The sequence below is a fragment of the Vanessa cardui genome, chromosome 1 (assembly GCF_905220365.1).
Source record: "Vanessa cardui chromosome 1, ilVanCard2.1, whole genome shotgun sequence".
NCBI lineage: Eukaryota > Metazoa > Arthropoda > Insecta > Lepidoptera > Nymphalidae > Vanessa > Vanessa cardui.
The window spans coordinates 5100682-5125191 of NC_061123.1; the positions used below are offsets into that span (position 1 = coordinate 5100682).

The 24510-nt window shown below is 32.5% G+C and overlaps 1 protein-coding gene across 2 annotated transcripts in view; it reads right to left on the bottom strand.

The window, feature by feature from the left end:
* LOC124536545 (voltage-dependent calcium channel subunit alpha-2/delta-3) overlaps positions 1-22897 on the bottom strand; it is a 63606-nt gene extending 40709 nt beyond the window's left edge. For both annotated transcript variants that reach the window (XM_047113192.1, XM_047113128.1), the window contains exons 1-3: positions 22657-22897; positions 10845-10926; positions 3005-3115 (exon numbers count right to left, since the gene is read on the bottom strand). In XM_047113192.1, the coding sequence (XP_046969148.1) occupies positions 3005-3115; positions 10845-10926; positions 22657-22751 (288 nt within the window). In that variant the 5' untranslated portion in view covers positions 22752-22897. The remainder of the gene's footprint in view (positions 1-3004; positions 3116-10844; positions 10927-22656) is intronic.
* Between the last annotated feature and the right edge of the window lie 1613 nt (positions 22898-24510).

The window sequence follows — 24510 nt, forward strand, 5'->3', positions numbered from 1 at the left end:
TAACCAATTTGAGACTTGCAACATTTACATGTTTTAGATATTGAAAAAAACTGGAATCATTAAACTTTTGTTAGAATAGCATCCAGACGACGTAACGTCTTCTCTGAAGCATAATATGTACTCATGAGCGCAACAACCCGACCCCAACCAATATGCATTTAAGGTCATAGATGTCAGTGAACCAGACGGCTAGATTTATACAAATTTTTATTTTTTTAAATGTAAGAGCTGTATACGTTTAGCCATGAAGACGAATAATGGAAATCTATTCTTTATACGGCCTAACAATTCGTATAACGGAAACTCTGGGTATAGCTTACCTAATATATTCCCAAGGAAGGTTGGTGTGGCGTTGCTTAGGATAAGGGTGCTTAAGTGAATTATCAGGCCACCTGATCCACCAAGCGATGTGAAACTCGGCGCGGTGATATGAGTGAACTTTTCATAAAATTTTGTGTATTATTAATATTTTATTTTGCGTTACGTTAATACATATGTCAAAATATTTACGACACTATAATAATCGCAAATTTAAAAAAAATAAAGTTTTTTTTTTTTAAATTTACATTGTCAAACAAATGTCGCAATAATGTGGCCTTATTTAAAAAAAATGTAAATATCACATTTTGAAATGAAAAGGAATATTGTAAAATTGAGTCTCGTGAATTTCAGATTTGGCTATACAGCAAATCCAATCCAATATATTTTATTCAAGTTAACTTTTCAATGAAGTATTTTGGAATCGTTAATATTTCAATATTACCATCGTTACGGAAAGCAGTTCCAAGTGAGAAAACCTGCAAGATTTTTTTAGATTACAATAATAGGCCAGTAAATTAACTACAGTACTCTACTGTTGCTAATTGGATCAGGATATCTCAATAATATTCAATTTATCCTACTTCATTTGTTTCTTGTCGTGTCCTTGTATTTTGTATTCTATATATGATGGTTAGCAGAAAAAGCTGCTGGAATCACTTTAATATTAATACTTTATATTTTAATTGTTAGTTCGTGTTCAAGTTTTCAATTTCGAGAAAGCGCTTAATAAAGAGCTCTCTTTGAAATTGTTTTCTATAAGATAGTAACTAAAGATACGGCCGCCTTTGCACGCCTTTTTTATTTATAGTATAATTATTTAAGTTTAAATTCATTTTATGTACCAAACTTAAAACATTTAGCTATATTTTTTGTTGTTGTTCTTTGTAAATTCATTTTGATAATTCACTTTGTTACTTAGATACGAATATTTAATTAAGCGCTCTAATATTTATTTTAAATACCCGAGAGCGAGTAAAACTTGAAGTCAGATACAATATGTATATTAAGAGATACATATCGATACGTTATAATATAAATATAGCTAATGGGTTCGGAAATAATTATTGTTATGTATACAGATATACTAATATATAACTTCATTGGAATTCGAATTTTGAATGATTAACCTATGTTTATATAAGGTTTCCAACTTAAGATCCGACAGCACTTATGAGCTTAGCTTATGTAAAGTAATATGATTAACAAGCAGCGGATATCGATGCTGCTGCTAATGATTAATCCCTTGAATAAAATGTTTATTTTTATTTATCTTTCTAAAGAGCCGAGAATTTTTGGTTAAGAAAAGTTCACAACAGAGCTCTTCTTCGAAACCGCAGAGACTCATAGTAGTGAAAGAGATACGAGGCTCCTGCATAGTGTCGTGGATGGTTGCAACACTAATCGGGAAAGATTCACGTTTGGGGTAGAGGCGAGATTAGGCGTGGACTCTTTAAGAAGTGGAACTCTAAGGACTCTGATTCGAAAGTAAGAGGAGAATTTCGGGTCCTCTTTAGCAAACCTGCTAACAGTGGAGAAAATCCCATTCCAACTGAAACACGGGGTCCAAAGGATGACATGACATGGCATGATATTAAAGCTGACGCAGATGCTTGTCGACACGGCAGCATCAGAAAATACCCATATGACATAGACAAGCAGCGCGCCACACTGCTGGAGTGTGCCGCGTGGGGACTTCGCCGCATTTCTTGACGGCTATTATCGACGGAGAGCGATTTTGCTGTCGAACGGAATAACAGCCGAAGGGTTTTTGCGAAAGTCTTATATCTCAAAAGGAGGCCGTGGAGCCAGAGCATGAGTAAAGTTTCTCAGGTGACCCGCTCCCCAGAAAAAGACCGGAAAAATCTTAATAGTATAATAAATAAAATACCGGTAAATTGGCCTTTTTTCCACCAGCAAAATCATTTTCAAGACGGATTTGCTGTCAAAAAATATCATTTTTCGTTCCGTGTTATCCAAAGCTAAATAAAATAGGCCAAAGAAAAGCGAATAATGACGATGATTACGTTTTTTACATTAAGAATAAATTTTCCTCAATCATTAAATATTGTTAAGCTCGCCCGCTTTGACAAATATACGTTTTAAGTGTTGCTAACCCATTTTGTTATAAATCAAAGATAGTAATCTACTGATTGTATTCAGTTATTAAAGTTGTATTATATTCTAGCTAAGACTTGTACTAACTGCAAATACAATACAAAACTTTTCTATTTAAAGAATAATGAAAGGTTTAATAAATATATGTATATATATTATATCATAGCCTTTAAAGCATTCTTTATGAATTTTAACGTTCCCACGTGAGTTGAGGCTAGTTTATACAAATTCTTAATTTTCTTAATATTCTTACGTCTACACATGTTCTAATTTTAGAACATATAACTGGAAATGGAACAAAATACTACAAAAGCATATTTTCTTTCATAGATAAGTCACAATCGAGTGGTTGGAATTTAAAGTCCTTGTTTGAACTATTATCACATAGCCAATCAAATGTTAAATCGAATTTCAAATAGATCGAAGCCCAAAAAGTGGATTTAATATTCTACTAAAGTTAAGGCATCTTACCTATATTAACAATATTATGTCACAATATATTCTCATACATAGGTCATAATATTTAAAAATCGAACTAGTTCCAAATTAAAAATAGATATTTACTTACCATGACAGCGTTGATTTTAAAATCCATGTGGTTCTTCACTTCGGCAGCGAGCTCTCGGACTAATAGCAGGCCGTCTTTTCGGATCACCTCCACGTTGTACTCGTGGTATTTCTGAATTACAAAAATATCTGTATCATTTAAAGTTAATACAAAATGCGTGCACGTTATATTAAATAAATAAATAAATTAATATGAGACAACATAACATACATTACTCTGATCCCAATGTAAGTAGCTAAAGCACTTGTGTTATGGAAATCAGAAGTAACGACGGTACCACATACACCCAAGACAACATAGAAAGCTAATGGTAATCTACATAGACTCGCCGGGAATCGAACCCGGGACCTCAGAGTGGCGTACCCATGAAAACCGGTGTACATACCACTCGACCACGGATGTCGTCAAATATTAACTCATACAACTAATTTCTAATGTTAACCATTAGGTTGATCGTTACCACGCTGGCAAAGGAAGTTTAAGCGTGTTTGATTTGCCTTTCTAATTCGCTTCGTTCTCGGTTAAAGAAAAACAAGGGGCTTTTTCAGCCGCGGGACTTTTTCCGAATTTAAATAATACGTAATTATGCTTAAAATAATGACGCATAAATGTGAAAGCGTTCTAAAAGTAAAACATTGTAAATTTGAGTTAATAGAGATTTTAGTATTAACTCGTAGATATTGATCGATATATGCTTTTCTTTCTAACGATACTTTTAATTTTTCATTATCTACAGTTTCATATGTAATGGTATACTACTTTGTGTGTGTGTGTGAAGATCATTTCGGATTCATTTTTATTTTAGATTTTGAGGCATCCTTCGGTGTATTTTAAACGTTTACCTTACACATTTATTTATATGTATTTGTATAACAATTTTCTGCAGTATTTAGCTTAGTATTATATACGCTCATTTTTCATATGTTAACTTTATTTATTTTTTTACGAAATAACAATTTGCAATTAGAACATGACAAGTCCCTGTCTCTCCCGTTGGACTATACATAATGATATATTTATAATTGGAATATAATTTGGCCAGCCTCTAATTTAATGTTACGTTTTTAAGATTAAGAAGACATCGTTTTATTTATTTTATTATAGTATTGATTTTTCTACGCCAGCTGTATAACTAAACTTTATAATGTGTAAATACTTATATATGTTTTTGACAAGTTCCATCCCAAAACTCAAAAAATAATCCTAATATAGTTTGGACTGGTGTTTTTCTTATACACAAATAAAACAAAACGTAGATTTACGGACAAATTGCTCATCCATTTTCAGGGCCTAAGGAAAGAAAGAGATAAACTCTATTGTATTACATGTATGATATGTTACATTTGATTGATTGATTTCTGATATGTTAAATTAATTGAAGTTTGACAAGCAACATAATATCAGATTTATATACAACACCGAGTATAGAAGTTTACTTTAAATATAAACCTCATTCAAATACTGTCTAAACGACCGCCCACGCATCGCCTGTGTTTAATTATAGGTTTAGTAAACTGTTATAACAATTGTAGTTCAGGGCATTATTTCAACAAATAGAGCACTAGTAATATCGGCTCCGAGCAGGCGCGTAATTTAATGCTTTCATGAGGGCTGATAAACATCGGGAGGAGTATAGCGCTCGCATTATTTGCGAAAATGACAACAATCGCGTCGCATTCGCGCTACATTACGCGCTGAGTTATTGGGCCCAACATGGCGGCTCAGACCTGTCAAATTTAAAAATGGAACGAACACGTCCGGAATTTGGCGTATGCTAGCTGCCAAATTATTGTTATTCGGCAGAGGCGCCCGTCCCGCGAGCGTTGTTATTGAATTTCGGATTGTACCCGATGTCGCCTTTGTTATGGTATCAAATCTAATGAGATATATTCCTCCTTTTTTACATATTTTTACATTTAATTATAACTACAAGGTTTTGAAGTCAGAAAAGATAAATCCAAACATTTATTTTACATTTAGATTCAAATTAGTAATTGCCTTCTTATAATGCCTTTGTTCATTTAAGAACAAAAAAAAGGTAAGTAATTCAAACTTTTTCATTTCGTGCCTGAGTCGAATTTGTTACAAATTAATGGCCGAGAGTTTAGGTAAACCATATAAAGATAATGGGAATTGGAAATTAAATGAGGCCTTATACAAAGGCAATAAACCTTTTTACTGTAAACCAGTCGACGCTCACCCAATAAAGTTCATTTAAAGTATGCCTCCAAACTCAGTATAAAAATGGCGTACATTCAATATAAAGATTATTATTAATTTGAAAAAAACTATTTATATATTTGTTGAATATTTTTATATCCCTACGATTGATTGTTGTAATTTACTGGCGATTTATTCGGATGATAAAATAAGAAAACACCAAAATAAATTTGAACTTTATAATTCATATGAAACTAAATTTTTCGTCGCTCTGCACCAAAACACTTCATATTCTAATGACATGCTTTAATGTTTCTCTTCAGAGATGGGTCAAGTAATGTTTAATTTGTATAAAATTTCATATTTATAACGGAAAACCTAGATGCATTTTTAACTATTTCATTGAATTATCAAAGCCAAAGCTATATTCCATTCGGCTTACACATATCTCAAGTCCAATCACATTCCTTTTAAAATATGTTAATACGCATATCCGAACGCTATGAGGTGGTATAGAAAATATAAACTAACATTTAATTTTCCGGAATATTTAATGAAGTGGGTGAATATTGCAGCGGGAGCGACCCTCGGGGACACATTGGCCGACAAGGAAACTGAATTCAATTAAGGCCGTTAATTTAATCCGCTCTCTAGTCTCGCCATCCTTACAGCCCGCTGATTGGATGATGTTTCATACGAATAATAGTTTTACGATGAGTAAATGAAATATTGATACGAAAGTCTACGTATCTATTAACTCAAAATTGATTCATTCGCGGGGTTGCAAGATATTTTAATTTTTTTTAAAAGCAATTTTGACGTTTAAAAACAACTTTAAGATAAAAACATAAATCCTAAAAATGAGTGTTCAATAAAAAGTATTCAAGCACAATTATAGTTACGGTTAAGCAACACGAATTTGGCTGTCAAATATGCTATAGTCCGCATTGACTACAAACTGTGAATTTTGTACTAAACGAAAGAGGTTCGCTCTGTGGAAGTACATTATATAATATCATTGCATAACCTCTTTCGACCTCTACCCATTGTTAGACATTGGAAATGCCGCAATGTTATACTGAGTTAGGTCAAACTTACGATTCTAGTGTTGCTCGACAATTTTTAACACGCTGGTGATTTTTCTGGGCTCTTTGTCAAAATTTTAATATCGATGACGTCATAGTAAAAAACAATAACAATAAATAAATAAAACAGCAAGTTCTTCATAGACATACTAAAGGTAAAGAAAAAGATCGTGGAGATTAAGGTATACAAGTTTTAAAAGATATAGACATATATCTACGAGAGAAGCAATAAAACATATTATATTTTCGAAAATAGAATGTGTATGTTTATATAAATTAAAACTCGTTATCAATTACAGCCGCAATATCATTAGTTTGTTATCGATAACCAATAGACCAGAAAACTAAATTTCATCCAAACCTGACTATTTTTCGCTCCATTTAATGTCTATACGCGGCTTCAAAAACGAATGGAATTGCTCTACGCTTTATTTAGAAACGTTATCGTAAATACTAAAAAGGTAAATACGCTTAGTCACGATACGCTGATGTAAACTGAAACGATGGACCGGGGTTCCTTGCCGTCGAACAGGACTTTCCACTTGGGCCGCATTTGTGCGTTCCACACACAAGGGAACTCCATTTGCCCGCAAAAAATGTGTCCACGGAATAGGGTTAGTCGTGCCCGCCTTTGCGATAACATCGCGATTTGATAGCGTTTTGCAGAGATACAATCTAATATATCGAACCTACTACGTCCGGCGGGCTGTTATCAGTTTAATTATATGAAAGCATGTGGTCACCTGGGCGTCTATGTAGGTGCAATTTGCGGTTCCTACTCGACCGCAACCAATGCGATAGGTGTGTCTCATACATAATTGTGTTATATGTTATCGTATTGTACTCGCAAGCTGGTTATCCTTAACCACCTTGGCTGACATATATAAATACTTCTTACGAGCTCATGTTTGCTGAGACCATCACTATTATGTTGTCTATTTCAGGCAGACAAAAAATTTATTAAAATTACTTAGTCGCTTAGATTGAGATACCTACTTATATTAATTTAATAATGTACCATTTCAGTTCTTATACTTTATGATTTACTATTTACTCTGTATACTGATTATCATTAATACCTGGAATTTATGGCGGGGACACTGTATTAATAGAAGTAAGTGTACATCCAGATTAGTATTCTGGCGTACTGTCAAATATTAAATATACTAAACAAAAACTATGAGATTTAGACATAGAATATGTTACATTTTTTTACTTATATGATTTATTAATCATTAATCAAAATCAAGTACATACATATATTAAAAATATGTGGACTTCACTGCTTACGTGTACAAAGGAATGCTTGTTTTTTTTATTATTCGTTCCGTTAACGCTCAGCTTAGTCACAATGAAAGAACGTAAATCTACTCTTGATATACAACATATAAAAATTAATAAAACATTATTAATATCTACATTGACCTTATACATTTATTTGCTTGTATGTAGGCAACTAATGATTCCTTTCAATTGTTTTATTTTTTCACTGATAGAAATCTACGTTATTCATTAGTATTAAAAAATATAAATTACATTTATATTATATAATATTATTTTTAATAGATTGCATCCGTGCAAAGCTGGGCCACGTCACGGGTCCCTAGTTTGAAATATTTAAGGTAGTTCTAGCAGAAAGGGACAGCATTCAATCGCTTATTTCACCTTTGATGGTTTACTACCCACATATTTCAACCATCGCCCAACGAACTTTCTAAGGTAATTATTTACTGTAAACTTATATTATGCAACCCTTTTGTTTAATTTTGAAGTAATAACATTTGTTTTGTGTTCTATTTTTAAATATTAAATGTCGTTATTTTTATTCTGTCGAAATGTCAAAGAATCGGATTTAATGATACTTTTTGGACTACATAAAGCAAAAATATTTATTCGATACCCAAATCGAAGCATTTGTTTTTTTTGTTAAAGGTTTTACGCAATTTATTTTCGCTATGATAGTTTTTTTATCATATGAGGACTTTTAAGACGTAGCCAACGAAGTTTCGCTCATTTAAAAAAGTGTGCTGTATTCTGGCGCTAAGTGAAAACTGATGTATAGGACTACTTTTTTTTTTAATTAAATGGCAATATATTAATAAATTTCATTTCTGCTAGTTTCTATAATTGAATTTATAAAATAAAAAAATAGCTATTATTTTCGGCAAAAGAACAAACAAGATGATTCTGCATATACATATTCATAAATATAATAAATGAGTAAATATACTAATACTGTTGGGGGGAATGATTAATATTTCTTAAAGCACCACGAACGTGACCACTTAAAATAATTTTCTCGTCCGCCAACCAATATCATCAAAAATTGTAATAATAAAAAGATATATAATTGAAGAAATAATTTTAGAAAAAGATAAAAACTCATGTGTAAATTTAGTCTCTCACTCTTAAAAATAAAAGGACATCAATTAAATTATAATCAATAATCTCTTATTGGCGAATATTTATAGAATACAACAATATATGTATGTTATAAATAATTATTAAAACTTACACTGCGTTTAAAGATTTAGAATAGATTGTAAGAGATAACATTAAAGTTTTTGAAGCGCAAAGTAGTGAACAAAGCGTCTTGGAATTTTCAATCCGTTCAAATGTTCGATCCTTGCTAGATATTAATATTGAACATTCTGCTGAAGTCCGTTACAGGATATCTTCCATGTTTTATAAGACACTTCGTTAATTTTGTAGAGAAATATATGATGTTTTATGAACAATATTTTTTACTATCAATCGTATAACTTATGCATGTCATTAAAAGTCAGCTTTGCACTTGTAAGTATCACATCATTTTAAGATTAATGAAAATATGTATTTGCTTTTTTAAATGATTCTCATTAATATTTAAATATAAAAACTTTTTAAAGAACTCCAGAGGTATTTCAGAAAGCGCATGTTCGACATCGACGTCACCTATCCCAGTCTACCTTGCCCCACTTTTCACGGAGATAGTGACCTAAACCCGTACATAAGGCCTTTATAAAATACTAGCGAAATTAGGTTAAACTCTATCTACTTCGAGCCACGGTGAGAACATCCGACTCAGAGACAAACGCATTTCAAAAGACATGGATATAGATGAAATCGATGTGCTTTCACAAATCAATCACGGTAATTTCACTCAATTTAATGTTAGATTGTATTCATTCTAAATTAAAATAATAAATGATATAAAAACTTTTTAGATAACTTCAAAATACAATGCAATTTTTAAAATAATTACCTATATATTATGTACTATCAATACACTTGACGATCATTATTTTAATGAAATATTTTCTTCTTTTTTTATGAGAGTAAAAGTCCTATCCTCTCGAAGGACAACATTTATTAACACGATGCCCTTGATCCTTTCACCGCCGAGCATGAGATGAATTACACTCACAAATTATACACATAAAAATTTAGTGGTAGTAGTATGTTGAACTAGGAATCTTCAATTAAAATTTTCGTATTCTAGTCACCGGGCAATCCCAGCCTTACAAATATTTTTTTTTCTGTTTGCGTTGAATTAATACGAAAGAATAATGTTTGGTGTGACATCAGTGTTATAACATTACAGTCAAAATATTGTAAGTAAAGCAATGAAATCAATATCGTGATCTTTTGAGTCACTGAGTAAATATAAATACTGAGTAAATGTAATACGAGTACATATAAATGATTTATCGCGGTGATATCGCGTAGGTAGTTGGCGCTAGACGCCGCTAATATTGAATAAGTTCCGATGGCAAAGTTTCTCTTTCGAAACATTATATTACTTTCAGGATCACGATCTCGGGCTGAATTCTGATTGTTTTATCACTGCAGAGGACATGGTAATGAAATATTTCGATGATTCTAATAAGGAATTAAATTTTTATTCCTAATTTCTTTACGACATTCGATTTTTAATATTTGTTTTACATTATTTACGTATCATTACCTAAATTAATACCGAAACCTAAAATTAGTTCACAAATAACTGTAAGCGGTAAATATTAAACATGTCTTAATTGCTTTTTGCCCTTGAACTGTATCTATTACGAACAGCCTTCGTTTAGCTCATGGTACTTGCCTGGTACGATCATTTTATATACACAGATTATCTATCGCCTTTGATTATTTAACGTTTCGTTTCTCTACAGTTTATAATTGGTAATAATATGCTTCTAAACTAATCATATGAAGCTAAACCAATATAAATTTACACAATTCGATATTGCCATCGTTTCATCGAAATCAATATCTTATTGTAACAAGCGTCGTGTATATTATTGATCGCAGCGAAGAAAAACCCCAAACATAAGTGTCACTATCAATCGAACGCCACGCTTAATTGTCGTAGTGGTAGGAGTAGTCGGGAGTACGGCGAGTGTATTTCAGCAGTATCTGATACTTCCCCAACCCCGGTGTCGTAACTGGGTCGCGGGGAGAGGCCCGCCGGGGTGGCAGGGGGGTGTGAACTCTCTCGTTGCGTTTTTGTAGCAGCGCGTCCGACCGATCGGCCCGGTGTTGCCCCTCGCTTCACTTCTAAAGCGAAAAGAATACCACACACTTCCCTCGAATGCCGCTGTTAAAATGCGTTTACTCACGTTCTGTATTTGATTCATTTTTGTGAAGTGCCGTCCGAACTCCCACAGGTCGACGCCGAATTTCAGTGCCCAATTCTTGACTCTGTAACAAAAAACGTAATATATTTCACACGTGAATTCGTACCTCTTATGTACCCGTACTCGTAGAACGCATCATTTGTCACGGCGTTTAATTAAGTGTCTTGGTGGATCTATGTCCTTGTTCCGTTTGCACATGGAAAAAGCTTATATCAACATTTCAAAGAAATTCAAAGGACAAACTAGCTCTTTTATATAATTTTAGTTATATATGAATAAAGTTTATATAGTCGTAAATTCACTTTATCTGCTGTTATATATTTTACTTGTAGACTGATTTGGTTTAATAGATACACAGATTACTAGAGTATAATGTATAAGTAAATTTCAGAATATATATACATTTCTCATAGTCTACTATCACTATTATTTTTTAATTATATCATTTCGTAACGGAGTGTACTGTTTCAACACAATACACAAGGATCCTAGGATACATGCGCAGAAACTAATTACACCACAATACACTCTGTGATGCTGTTCATTGTTTGATTAAGAAATGAGAACTATTTATTTATTTATAACAAGTACTAGTTACTACACATTTCGATTATAATACAACTGAGTGTTCCAAATAAATGAATTTTTTTGGTGTCAGTTTTATTGTACCCTCACAATAAAACTGACACCAAAAAAATTCAAACCGCAAATAAAATAAAAAATAATATAGAATAACAAAATATGTTAATAATTAAATGGTATAGTGTACAATATTAAAAATTTCATTATAGAATGCTTAACAATTATTTTTGTACAAATTTAGTAGGTATAATAATTTTATTTACAATATTTATAAAACGAATGATTATTATTATAAGCCGATAAATAGTATTTGGTAATTTTCAGCAATTTTAAAAGTTTATTTGTCTATACGTTTGCCCACACGTCCCAAATCTGAAATTAAAACCGCCATTATACAATACTTAGTATTGCTGTCAGCCAGGGTGCACATGCACAAGAGATTTATGCACAAAGAAGATGCACTGGCGATGTAAGTGATACTTAATATTTCTTAGAATGTGCCGACGACCAATTAACATTAGGTAACCAACTTGCCATTCTGTCTATCTGCTAATAAAGTAATATAAGTATATAAATTTAGAGTTATTTAGTACTTATTGTATCACAACGTTTGACTCATAAAGAAAAATATCAGCATCTTATCTGAGACGTGACAATCATGAAAAAAGAAATAATTTCGACGTGAGGAGGAAATGTGATTGGAGGAAAGCGGATTAGGCATTTTTTCCACTCGGTAGATCACCCTTGTAACAAGCAAATGAGTACATTTTACTAGAGGTTACAGTCGCGTTCGTTTTGTAGCAATATGAGAGACGCGAGCTGTCATCGTGATGAAAGGATCAATTTAAATTATAAGTGTAACGACCCTGGCGGATACAGGTACTGGCACGGCACGTTCGCGATTCAAATTATTTTAAATATTCGTTATAAAATGACGGAAATGCCGGATTCAATTGTTTTAAATACAAAAATAACTTTTATGAAGAGTTGATATTAGTAAGGAATTCAAAAATGGAAAAAAAATAACACAAATGCGTGATGTTTTTAAGAGACTTCCAATTGGTTTATTTTATATGTACCATATATTTTAAATTTCGAATATGTTATTAGCAAAATATATAATGTATTAGAGTTAAATCTATGCTGTTCCTATTTTTACATAATTTATTACAATTGTTTTGGATCTTTGTATTCATAGGTATGGATGCCAAACCATGCAATAATTACATTGTATATTATTGCATCTCGTTTTTAGTTAGCTTCTTGATGACCACGATTACTCTTGGTTAGTGCTGCTTTGTTGTTATGATCCCTTAATTTTATGATGTTGTTGAACTGAGCCAACATCCTCTTTGGTTTAGTGGCTAACAACCCGCTTGAGATAAAACTTTCAGCCAAGAAATTTGAGTAGTTGTCCCGAATTTGGGTGTTAGCAGTTTCAACCTTTTCGTACTTTGGATCGCACGTACTGTTTGTCCTGCCCATGAATTTTCTCCAAGCGTATCCAATAACCATCCATTTGGATAATAAAACTCAGTGGGCATCTACGCACTATCTATGTAAGATCATTTACCATCAATATCATCTATCCTTTATTATTTTTATGAAGAATTGATAGCCCATTTTTTGTTAAAAGTAACGGTAATTAAAATATAAACACTGCTATAAAGCCCTTTATTTATTTCTATATAAAGAAAACAATGAAATGTATGGTACTATTAGTATACACGCAATTAGAAAATGACGTAATTAAGGTTCTGATATTTATGTTGGCGTATTTCATTATTTATTTTATAGAGTAACGTACATACGTCTATCGACTCTACCGTAATTAAGTTGATTTGGCTTTCCGCTATCTCTAGGAAATAAGTATCGATATTTCTGTAATTATTTAGTTCCATCTATCTAACAGTAACAATAGTGCCTTTCTACGTACACGTTAATTAAGTACACGGAATATTATAACTATGTATTTTTCATTATTAATTAAAACTAAAAATACTCCATATATGTATATCTCTTTACATAAGTTGATTTTTTTTATTAATTATTGAAGTTTTCACTAACTTATTGAACGTTTTTTTTATGAAATAGGAGGCAATGGAGCGGGAGGCTCACCTGATGGAAAGTAACTATGACCGCCCATGGACATCTGCAACACCAGGGGGCTTGCAGGTGCGTTGCCGGCCTTTAAGGAAGGAGTACTATCTTTTCTCAAGGTCATGTCGTTACGGTTCGGAAAAATCACAGGTAAAAGCTGGTTCCACAAAGTGGTAGAGAGAGACAGAAAATATCTAAGAAATCAGGCTTTATGAATTTTTGGAAATCAAGGTGATGCGGGTGAAACAAAGTCTAACCCCCATCGGTTCGAAAAAGAAAACCAATACAGACATATTAACTGCGCATATTTGTCTTGTATCTCAAAACGTTCTACGTTTATTTTATATAGAAGCTAAATAAGGTTTACGATATCGTTTATACGACGTCTATTTATGTCCAGTCGCAACGTGAATAGAACGTACGCTTTCGTAACAATCTATTTTTATGTTACCAAACTCTTTATAGAGCTAAGCGAAGTTTAATAAAGCCATTAATTATAGTTGATGCATTAATACGTAAATCTATGAAACTATTTTCGGAAGTCCGAATCGAATATCGAGTCTATTTTCGTTCTACGTGGGATGAAATAAACTTGAACAAAGTATTTTCAAAGACTTTGAGTGGTCATTTGAAACTAATATATCAATTGAATACCAAGCTACCGTGAGTCAAAGTATAAATTATATAATAAATATCTGTAATAGTAAACTGTAATGATAAATACGAATTACGATACACATAGTATTTTTTTTGTAATAAAAACAATTTTAGCATAATTAAATTACAATTTTCTTTTGAATGACAGCATTATAGTTACATGGCAGTGCCTTTGCGTTGGAGTGTTGTTTTTTAATATTTAAATTAAGTTTATACGTACATCTGCGCGACGCCAAAGAACCCTTTGATATTTCAAAATATGCAGTAACTCATAGCAAGGGAATAGATATTAAAATCGTAAGGAAGTTTGAATTATTTTCATTCGATAAATCCGATTAATTCAGTTCTTCAAAATGTTTCAATAAACAAACTTGAACTTCTTCAACACATATAATGTTTAATAACTAAATCTATTATTTAGACGTATATATTTATGCAAACCACCGAGCACCACCTTCCGCTAAACGACAATACTAATTATTGTTGTCTGGTTTGAAAAACGAGTGAGACATTAGCAAAGTTGGTGGCGCACAGGCGATTTAAAGGATAGTCAATATTTCTTACAACGGCGGTGACTGCTTGCCATCCGGTGGCACAAAGTATGAAAAGTTGACATTCCTTTTTTTGAACAATCAATAAAAGATTAGATTAGAAGAAGAGGCATGCTGAGATGGAAGTTTGGTAAAATGAAAATGAATATTATAAGAAACGAGTATGTAAGAGAAAATCTGTAAAGTAGATAATAAAAGAGAAAGGTAAAAGGCCCTTGGAGTTGGTATGAACATGTGAAGAGAGGAGACGCACCTCAATAAAAAGAGTTATTAGCATGAGCGTATAAGGATCGCGGGCAAGAGAACAGTCTAATAAGATATAGATGGAGTGTAAGAAGAGAAGAAAGATTTAAGTGCAAAGGAGACTTGCCTTAGTTATTTAAAAAAGGGAGTTAGGGAATAAATTCATCATATAGGTTTAGATAAGGAATTGCCAAATTATTTTTTTATTTAAAAGAGATTTATTCCGAAGGGTTCATTATTTAAATTTCCAAAAGACCTTTAATAAATGCCAGCAATTGCTGCTACATACCTTGTTGCTATATACTATTAATTTTTTTGTTAAATAACTTTTCTTCAAATCTGCCCGCAAAATATTCTCATTAGCAATCAGGGATGTTCGCGGTCATTGTACCCACAAGTTGGGCCGTCAACGACAGAAGTTGCAAATTTTAAATAATTTAAAATGTTCCACGGATACCAGCCGCCTGCACCGCCAGGTGTTCGCAAGCGTTTCTTGGGGCGACTAAAAATACGATCTACCAAATGAAATACTGAAAACGATCCTTTAAGACTTCTGGCTGCGTCGAATTATTTTCTTAAATTTTCAACTCGTTTACAGTTTTTTAATGACTTATAATGTTACGTATTCTTTTCGCTAACGAATGCTCGTTGAAATTTCAATTAACATTAACAGTCAGGTAATTAAAAGTCAGGGTAAATATACCTGTTGAAAGACCGTAACCGTTCTACAGACGAAGGCATGTTTCTTGTCATCTTTAATTTTGTTGATGTTCCAACCTTTTTAAGTTCTTTGACGAGTTGAATTAAAAATAGGCATAAAATATTTTATTATTATTTTATTACATTTATACAATTGTATTTATATTATTATAAGAATATTATATTAATACAAGCTACGATAAATTTCGTTTTTAGCACCATGTTTATCTTTATAGCAAAATACTGAATAAAGCTTTTAATAAAAAAGCGCTTGAAACCCATAAGGAAGCTGCGGGCGTGAACGCGTACACTATAAAAAGAAACTTTAAACACAATCTTTCGGAGTGTAAAAGTTTTGAAAGGCCACAACAAAAAAGGCTAAAAGCCCGTCGCTCGTCCGAAAGTCCTAAAATAAATCTGGATTGCGTTAAAAAACAAAGAGTCACGGATTAGCACTGCAGAAATCCGCTTTAAATATCTTGTTACTGTAATCTGTTTAACCCTTGGTCCTGGGACGACGGCAACTCCTGCTCCGTGAGAATAACCCGATTTGACTCTCACCTGATTTAATACTAAGCGAGATTTTTACCTACTTTAGATATCGAGTGTATTTTTTTATTTCAATGTCTTGAACTATAATTCGGCACTTTATTATGATCCTATACTATGATGCTTCATATTTTATAACCAAATGTAAACGTAGTATATTCAAAATAATAAAAATAATTTAAATTTATAAAATACAAATATAATTCAATTTCACGATTACAATGAAAAGTTTAATTAGATCGACATACAACTTCTACGGGGCACAGTTGCATCCAGCGTTAAAAGTTAGTTCATTAAAGATGGTAAGTGTTGATACCTGGTTGCATTCGATAGTTGTTTTATTAATCAGTGTCGTCGTAGCAGACGGGGTGTCAGACGCGGCCCTTACGTAAGCCAGCCTCCGTAGTACGCCGCCGCCCGGACCCGCCCCTCGCCCCTCTCTAGATCAATACCCGAGCCGGTCGCCTTTGACATGAGCCCCGCGTGCCGCTCCGCAAATATTTACGTTGTGGAAACAGATCATAACTAGTTTCATTTGCCTGTTTGTACGCTGACCCGTACAATATAAAGATTTTAACTGATAGTGATTAGGGCTCAATTCGCTAATTGAATTGAAAACTTTTAACTTTTACTTTTGTTGTTAAATCTGTCATTAATTCAAATGACACAATAAAATATGGTTGATTGTTATAAATAACATATCGAATAATAAGTCAAAGATCAAATAATCTCGTTTTTATCGCTTGGTTATTAAGAAAAATGTTGTATAATTATTTATTTAAATGTTATGTATGTAATACATAGTAAATCAAGAAAATTAACTTTTAACATATAAATGTAACCATGTTGCCAAAGAGACAAATTAGCTATCATTGAAAAGGTCCCTTCGAGTTGTGCCTTTTAGAGTTATTTTTTTTTTCTTTGCCGCCCCAACTTCCGTTTCGGAAGTTAACAATAATTCTTCATGATAACTTCGTGAAACCAATACATATTTTTTATACGAGTGTTTATTTATTTTATGTTTTTAAATATTTTAATTTAAAATCACATGTATAATTCGGATAAGCGTGTTTAAATTTGTAAAACAATATATAAAAAATACTTTCATAACTATATTTTTTGTATCAAATCAAATACTTTATACCAAATGATTTATGCATTAAACGATTAGCATTTTTCTAATACGTTGTGGATATCTACAATTCTCTAATATATTTTTAATATAATATTAATCTCAATCAAGCGTTTCGATTTACAGTTACCTTACCGTAGAAGTTTTATTAACGATTGAAAGACAATGTAATAATTGTGTTTTATCAATTTAAAAAAATCATATAAAAAGTTCATTCAATTAAGAAAAAATTAAATGCCATAAAAACCATACAAGATCGGAGTAATACGAATTACTATTGTGGAATAAATAGCGGTGCGTTTATTGGAACTAATGAAACGGAAACGTATAGCTACGGGCTACGAAGCTACGAACCGCTACAATGCTACGCGGTAAATAATCGAAAAAAGTCTGACCTAATTGTATCGGCAACAAAAGAATTATAATTTGTTATCATGGTTTTTTATAATGAAATTGTTCATAGGTTGATCAAATTTTTTTTTCACAGTTTACTAATATTTAAATAAACATATACGTAGTTAGTTACAATTATTTTACTCTATTGAACGAGCTAAGTTATTGTACTCTTGAGTATATATACTCAGAACTTATTTTTATATAACCAGAATATACTTTTAGTAAAGCAATAGTTGGAACATGCTTTAATGATTTTCTTTGATGACGGGTGAGACCAAGTTCTCAGTATTCCAATAATAAATCATATTATATATGTATTATCGTAACGACAATAGCCTCTGTTTCCCACTGCTGGGCTAAGGCCTCCTCTCCCTATGGTTTGGAACATATTCATCTTATCGTAAGACTTTACAACATGTGTTTTTATTTAATAGAGAGATTAGTAAACCAGATCTTAAATAAAGTAAAGAACATGTAAATTTCGCACTGTTAGGCTAAGGCCTCAACGCCTTTTTGAGGAGAAGATTTGGGGCATATTCCACCACGCTGCTCTAATCTAAAAATAAAAAAACCATAGTTTTTTATTTTTGCTTGAAGCGACAACCATCGGTTAAGACATGTTCTGACCACTGGACTACCTCGGCTTGTGACCACTGAGCGATGTCTAAAGTAAATACAGATAATTCTTTTCGTATTTGCCGAACGGATAATAGCGAATTGGTCATTTGAGCTCCCAGAGTTGGCACAGAAAAAAGTATTAAAAAGATCTTCCACCGCCAATGACATGATTAATATATGTCACTTGTGCCTGTAATTAAATTAGTTCCGCCTCTAAACCGAAACACTGCAATATACAGTCAATACCTTGTTGGAAATCAGAATGTTTGTCAGTAGCATAACTAGTGGGTGGTATCGACCCAAGCAAGTGAAATACTAAAATAGATTATTATACATTATTATAGTAAATAAAGTGCATAACGCAGAAGATAAAAAACCTTTACCATAAAAGATTTGATGACTTTTAAATTAAGAATCTATAATTATTCTAAAATTTGTGCAATGTATATAATGTACGACATATCGATTTTGAACGGTAATTGCATCCAATAATTTTATAGACCATTAATGCAAAATAATTAACGAAGTTATTAGTACTAATTAATATGTGGTTAAGTTCGACTAATGAGTAACTAACATATATACATTAACTGTTTAAAATTATATTTATTTCATTAATTTATATCAATTCGAAATCGAAACATCTGATTGGACGGTTTTCCTAGACTGTGATTTTAGTATTCTTTCTATGCAGACACAAAATTCACTATAGAAGGATAAAACATGTATCTCCTACCGACGTTTATATATTCGTCTCATCTTTAAATTTGTGTTATTAATATTAACATCAAATTTTTCATTGCTTCGATTGCTCGATTGAATTTTGTCTTGCGTGGGTTGTGGGTTGTTTTGTGTTTATTAATTAACCCACATAGGGTTGATATCCGAACAATGATTAAACTTAACGTGAATTGTTTCATCGATTTAATGAACATATCACGACGCCAACGCGTGGTTGGCACTGCGTTGGCGTTATGTTGATACCTACTGGCATTTATTTTCTTAACCTCTAATTAAACATGACATTTGATGAGAATTATTAGAAGACCACCTAGTGCTTCTCTATGAATTAAAGGTCTATTTACATATGTAAATGTGATAGGATTATTTTACCATATGTAAAAATAAAGTTGCCTTATGTTTTTGCCTATACTTTTATTTAATCAAAACAATCGTAAGTCGTATTATTTTGTGTTATATTACATATTTATTCAATTCATACATAGAAACAATCCATTTTATTTAATATGCCGTAACCGGAACGTATTACATCAGCAATGCTGTTTTATAAAATGTGCTGACTTGGAGTCCCAAGTTCGAGTCCGATAAAAGACTGGGGTATACAAAATTAAAATATTCTCTATTTAAGTCGACTAATAAAAACACTTTTGAATCGTAATGTTACAATGATGAACCACATGTTCAGAAAGTATATCGTGGCAAGAAGAACTGGTAAGAATCTCAGTAATTACACTTTTCCAACATAACAATTAAAGAGATGTTTAAAAAAGTAAAAAAATATGTACCTGTATACATAACCCTACCTGGATATCACACAAATATAGTCCATGTTTTTTTATCATATTATCTTCTATTGCGTAATAAATCTTAATTTTCAATGTTTTTTTGACATGAGATTTAAAAATTTTAATTAGAAATTTGGCAGTGTAATTCACCGCTATTGAAGCTACGCCTGATCTCTCACGACGAGTCGAATAGTGAACGGGAATGAAGGAATACAAACTGCACATGTGCTTAAATATAACATTGCACAAGTGAATGACATTTCATTTAGTATAATGTTTTATTCCAATCCTACAATTTCCAAGATTGCTACTGTGAGCAAATTATAGTGAACATGTATACAAAAAAAAATCTTTCCTGGGTGAAATGAATTTCATGAAACGAGTATAATAGGTTATAATTTATTAAATTATTAAGTGAATTATTAATATAATGAACCCTTGTAATAGGATTTATTAACACGATACTAAGAACTCCGTTGAAATTCATCGTAGCATAAATAGCGGTAAAATGTAATATTCACTTTAAGAATTACTTCTGAATCAATAACCCTAAACAACTATGATCCGAAGGTTACCTGAGTTGGTTGTTATGAATGAGCATATGTTTTTGACATATTCTTTGCTAACTAATTAAAAAAGTAGATGTATTCTCAATTTACGCGTATAATAGTTAGACATTGAGAGAATTTGCAAAATAAACTATTAAAAGCATTTATTTCAGCTCTCATTTCTTCATTTTATATTATTGTTACTTGTTAATCTTGTAATGTATTAAGAATCTGTAATGTAATTTTTACCTAGACAAAATTTTCCGTTGATTATATGTTGGTAGTAGAAAAATTTTCGTTATTTCATATTAATTTTCAACATACATAATAGTTTTTATGCTAAGTTTCGCTGGTTGTGTAAAAATTATTTATAAAAAGGATTGATATTTTAAGGTCGAAATTCGGAAAAAATAACTGTGTAATGTATGGTCAAGCATTTTTGCCACGAAAAGGTTTTACTTACGAATATCACTATCATATGCAAGCGATTCAGCGCTTTAGTAATTTGTAATTAAGTAGATTTTGAGATTAAGTTTCAAATGAAAATGAGTCAGGTCTGTAATACTCGTGATCCGTTATATGTAATTTACTTTAATAGAATTTAAGCATCGTTTAAGTCTCCTTGAACTCTCTATCCCCAAGTATGAACATACTTATAATTTAACAACTGGTACAAACCATACGAAGTCATAACATACTATTTTATTTAACAACAACAGCCTTTAAATTTTCCAATGCTGGGCTAAGGCCTCCTCTCCCTTCGAGGAGAAGGTTTTAGGAATATAAATATTCCACTATGCTGCTCCAATGCGGGTTGACGGAATACACATGTGGCAGAAACAACAACAACAACAACAGCCTGTAAATTCCCACTGCTGGGCTAAAGGCCTCCTATCCCTTTGAGGAGAAGGTTTGGAACATATTCCACCACGCTGTTCCAATGCGGGTTGGCGGAATACACATGTGGCAGAATTGCTATAAAATAAGACACATGCAGGTTTCCTCACGATGTGTTCCTTCACCGCTGAACACGAGATGAATTATAAACATAAATTAATCACATAAAAATTCAGTAGTGCTTGGTTGGGTTTGAACCCGCAATCATTGATTAACATGCACGCTTTCTAACCACTGTGTCATCTTGGCTCTATACTTATAATACTTACAACCGTATAAATATATATGAATAACTGTAATATATATGTATACTATAATGTATATACATATACGCCTAAGGTTGTCTAACATAAACCGTGCGATCGTAAAGTATCCTTCGTGTACATATTGTTTATACGTTACCGTTCAGCAACACAGTGTGTTTGGCACAAAGCCGGCTGAAATAAACGCCTTACAGTCCCAGCTGCACATGAACCCTTAACATGAAATGAAAACACTCGTGCACGACAGCTAATGTCGCCTCCCCGACGTTGGACTTTCAAGTTACAGCGTCAGTTGTGAGGATCAATCTTCGTGTAAAAACTATTGTAAGCTAGTTGCTAATTATATAAATACGTGTATATACGTACGCGTTCGATACGTCTCGTTTAAAATTATCAAATATATAAAATTAACAAATAAGTAACTTGAAACATGAATAGACTAGATTTTTTCTTTATAATTATTCGACAATCATCAATAATACATGTTTAAATTCTTGATATGAAATATTTTTTAATAAAATAATTCCCTAGAAAATGTAGTAGGTATATGCCTCGTTTAAGTCATACGCTATACGTTCCTGAAGGATGCAGGCATTCAGTTAGACTATCAGATTCCGAAGGAGATTAAATTGCCATTTAATGCTATAGTAAAATTATTTATTATTGTTAATATATTTTATTTATACATTAATCTGCGCAGGCCACATTTTAAGTATATTTAAGTAAATCAATGTCTATCAAAAGTCGTTCATTGTGCGAAGAAGGGGCGAGTTACTCTATAGTATTTTCTCTTCATTATATACAAAGCATTCAATGTTTAACTGAAAAAGGAAATGCAAAAGATTCGTGGTAATATTAAAATAAAATAAAAAATAGTCAATTCGTAATGAATGGTGATTTAGAGTCAAAGCATTTTTTATGATATTTGATGTTAATGGTGATAAGCTGAAATTGTCTTTTTTAGACGATGTGGGAAGCCAAATGGGATAAAAAGATGCATGAAAACCAAAGATTATTTTATGTGGATACTTACTCATTATGTGGAATGTCTTCGAGCTGGTTAGCGAGCGCTGCCGCCAGCAAGGCGAGAAGCAGTAGTGGGCGCCGAGTCATGGTGCCTAACGCCATCGCACTCCCCACATGACAAGAGAAACACCACACCACTGGCTCTCCTACATGGAATTACACCACCGTTCGCACTGCACTGCAATGTAACTAGGACTGAGTCATCGGACTGTGCGGCGGCTAGGTCTAGTGGACGTGAGGCGGGCGAGCCGCAGGGCAACAGAGTGTCGCGCGAGAAAGAGCCGCGCCGCCGCGCGCCCCCGCCCCGCCCAGCCGCAGTGACGCTGCGCGCGAATCATACGCCCAATAACGCAGCCTTATTATTGAGATTTATTTGATCATGCATAGGGTTGATGGTCAGCGACGGCCGACCCTATTATTACGCCCTAATCGAGAATAAGGTTGCAAGCATTCGTATGTCATGTGTGACTAAATATATTTTTTTATTGACACGTAAGCCATTTGATCATAATGAACGTTTGTTAGGAACAGATTATAGAAACGAAGGATGTTGGAGAGGCTATGGTCGAGGTTCAGGGCCTCGGTTGCCACGCACATGCGTGGGCACGCCGCCAGGAAATCCTTTATTGATTCCCGCGCTCCCGCTTTCTAAGGAATGTCGCAGGCGTTGTTGCCGCCAAAATTCCGTTCGTCCTCGATTACAATTCGGACTAAGGACCGCCACACGCGACGCGGATTGTTTCAATTTAATTGAGCAATAACAGATAAACGACCTCGCATGAAGCTCAATTTTTACCCTTTTTTATATAGGATATTTATTGTATGAAGCTTTCTTATTTCAATTTTTAATAAATAAAATTTAAATAAGATTTTCAGTTTATAACATAAGCCTACATACTATAAATATGTATATGCAGTTACATACGTTGAAAACATAGATAAATAAGGCTGTTGATATTTTTGTTACGGGGTACAGGGTTGCATTGCTGTATAAAGGGTTAAAATTAATTGAAACAATCGCTTCATATCCAAGGATCATAAGACGCTTGGAGTCTAATGACTTATGACATTATCTCTTCCAGGTCAACGACGTCAAACAAGAGGACTTGGCTCGGTTTCTATGAAAAGTACAAAGATTAATATTTTCTTTCGGATATAATATCCATGAATATATAATTAAAACAACGATTTTACATTACGAATATTTTATTTTTAAACAGAAAGTTTAATGTGAAAATAATTTTCCGTTAAACGAGATTAATTCCAGCACAATTATATTTTACTTATTACAAAATTGTATGTTTTAAACAAAAAAAAATCATTTACCGTCCATTTAAGCTCTAATACATTTGTATCTTAATTAAATTTTTTAGATTTATTATTAGAATTTTCATTATTATAATGACAAAACGTTTCTCTAAAAAAAATCATATCAATTATTAACATCGTCAATGTAAAAAACGGATTGAAAAAGAAAATTAACTTTTGGCATAATTTTCTTTACAAACAACTCTTCTAAAATGTCTCTTATAAAAATCCAATTTTATCATTCGAAAACATGCAATGTAAAGAGTAAATTTAATATTATTACGGTTTTTCGACAATACGTCATTTAAAATTGTATAAAAATATACGATACAAAGGTAAAAATATTTTATTCGTTGTGCGTTGTCGTTGCGCCTTACACTAATACTTACATTATTTATTTCTATATTTACAGAAAATTAACTTACATTAGCATAAATTAATATAAACTAGTAAGTACTCTGCACAAAATGTCACAACACTAATCACTAATTTCATTAACTGAGGTCAGTTGATTCTTAGCTCAGATCTTGATATATTGGATCACAGATTTTCA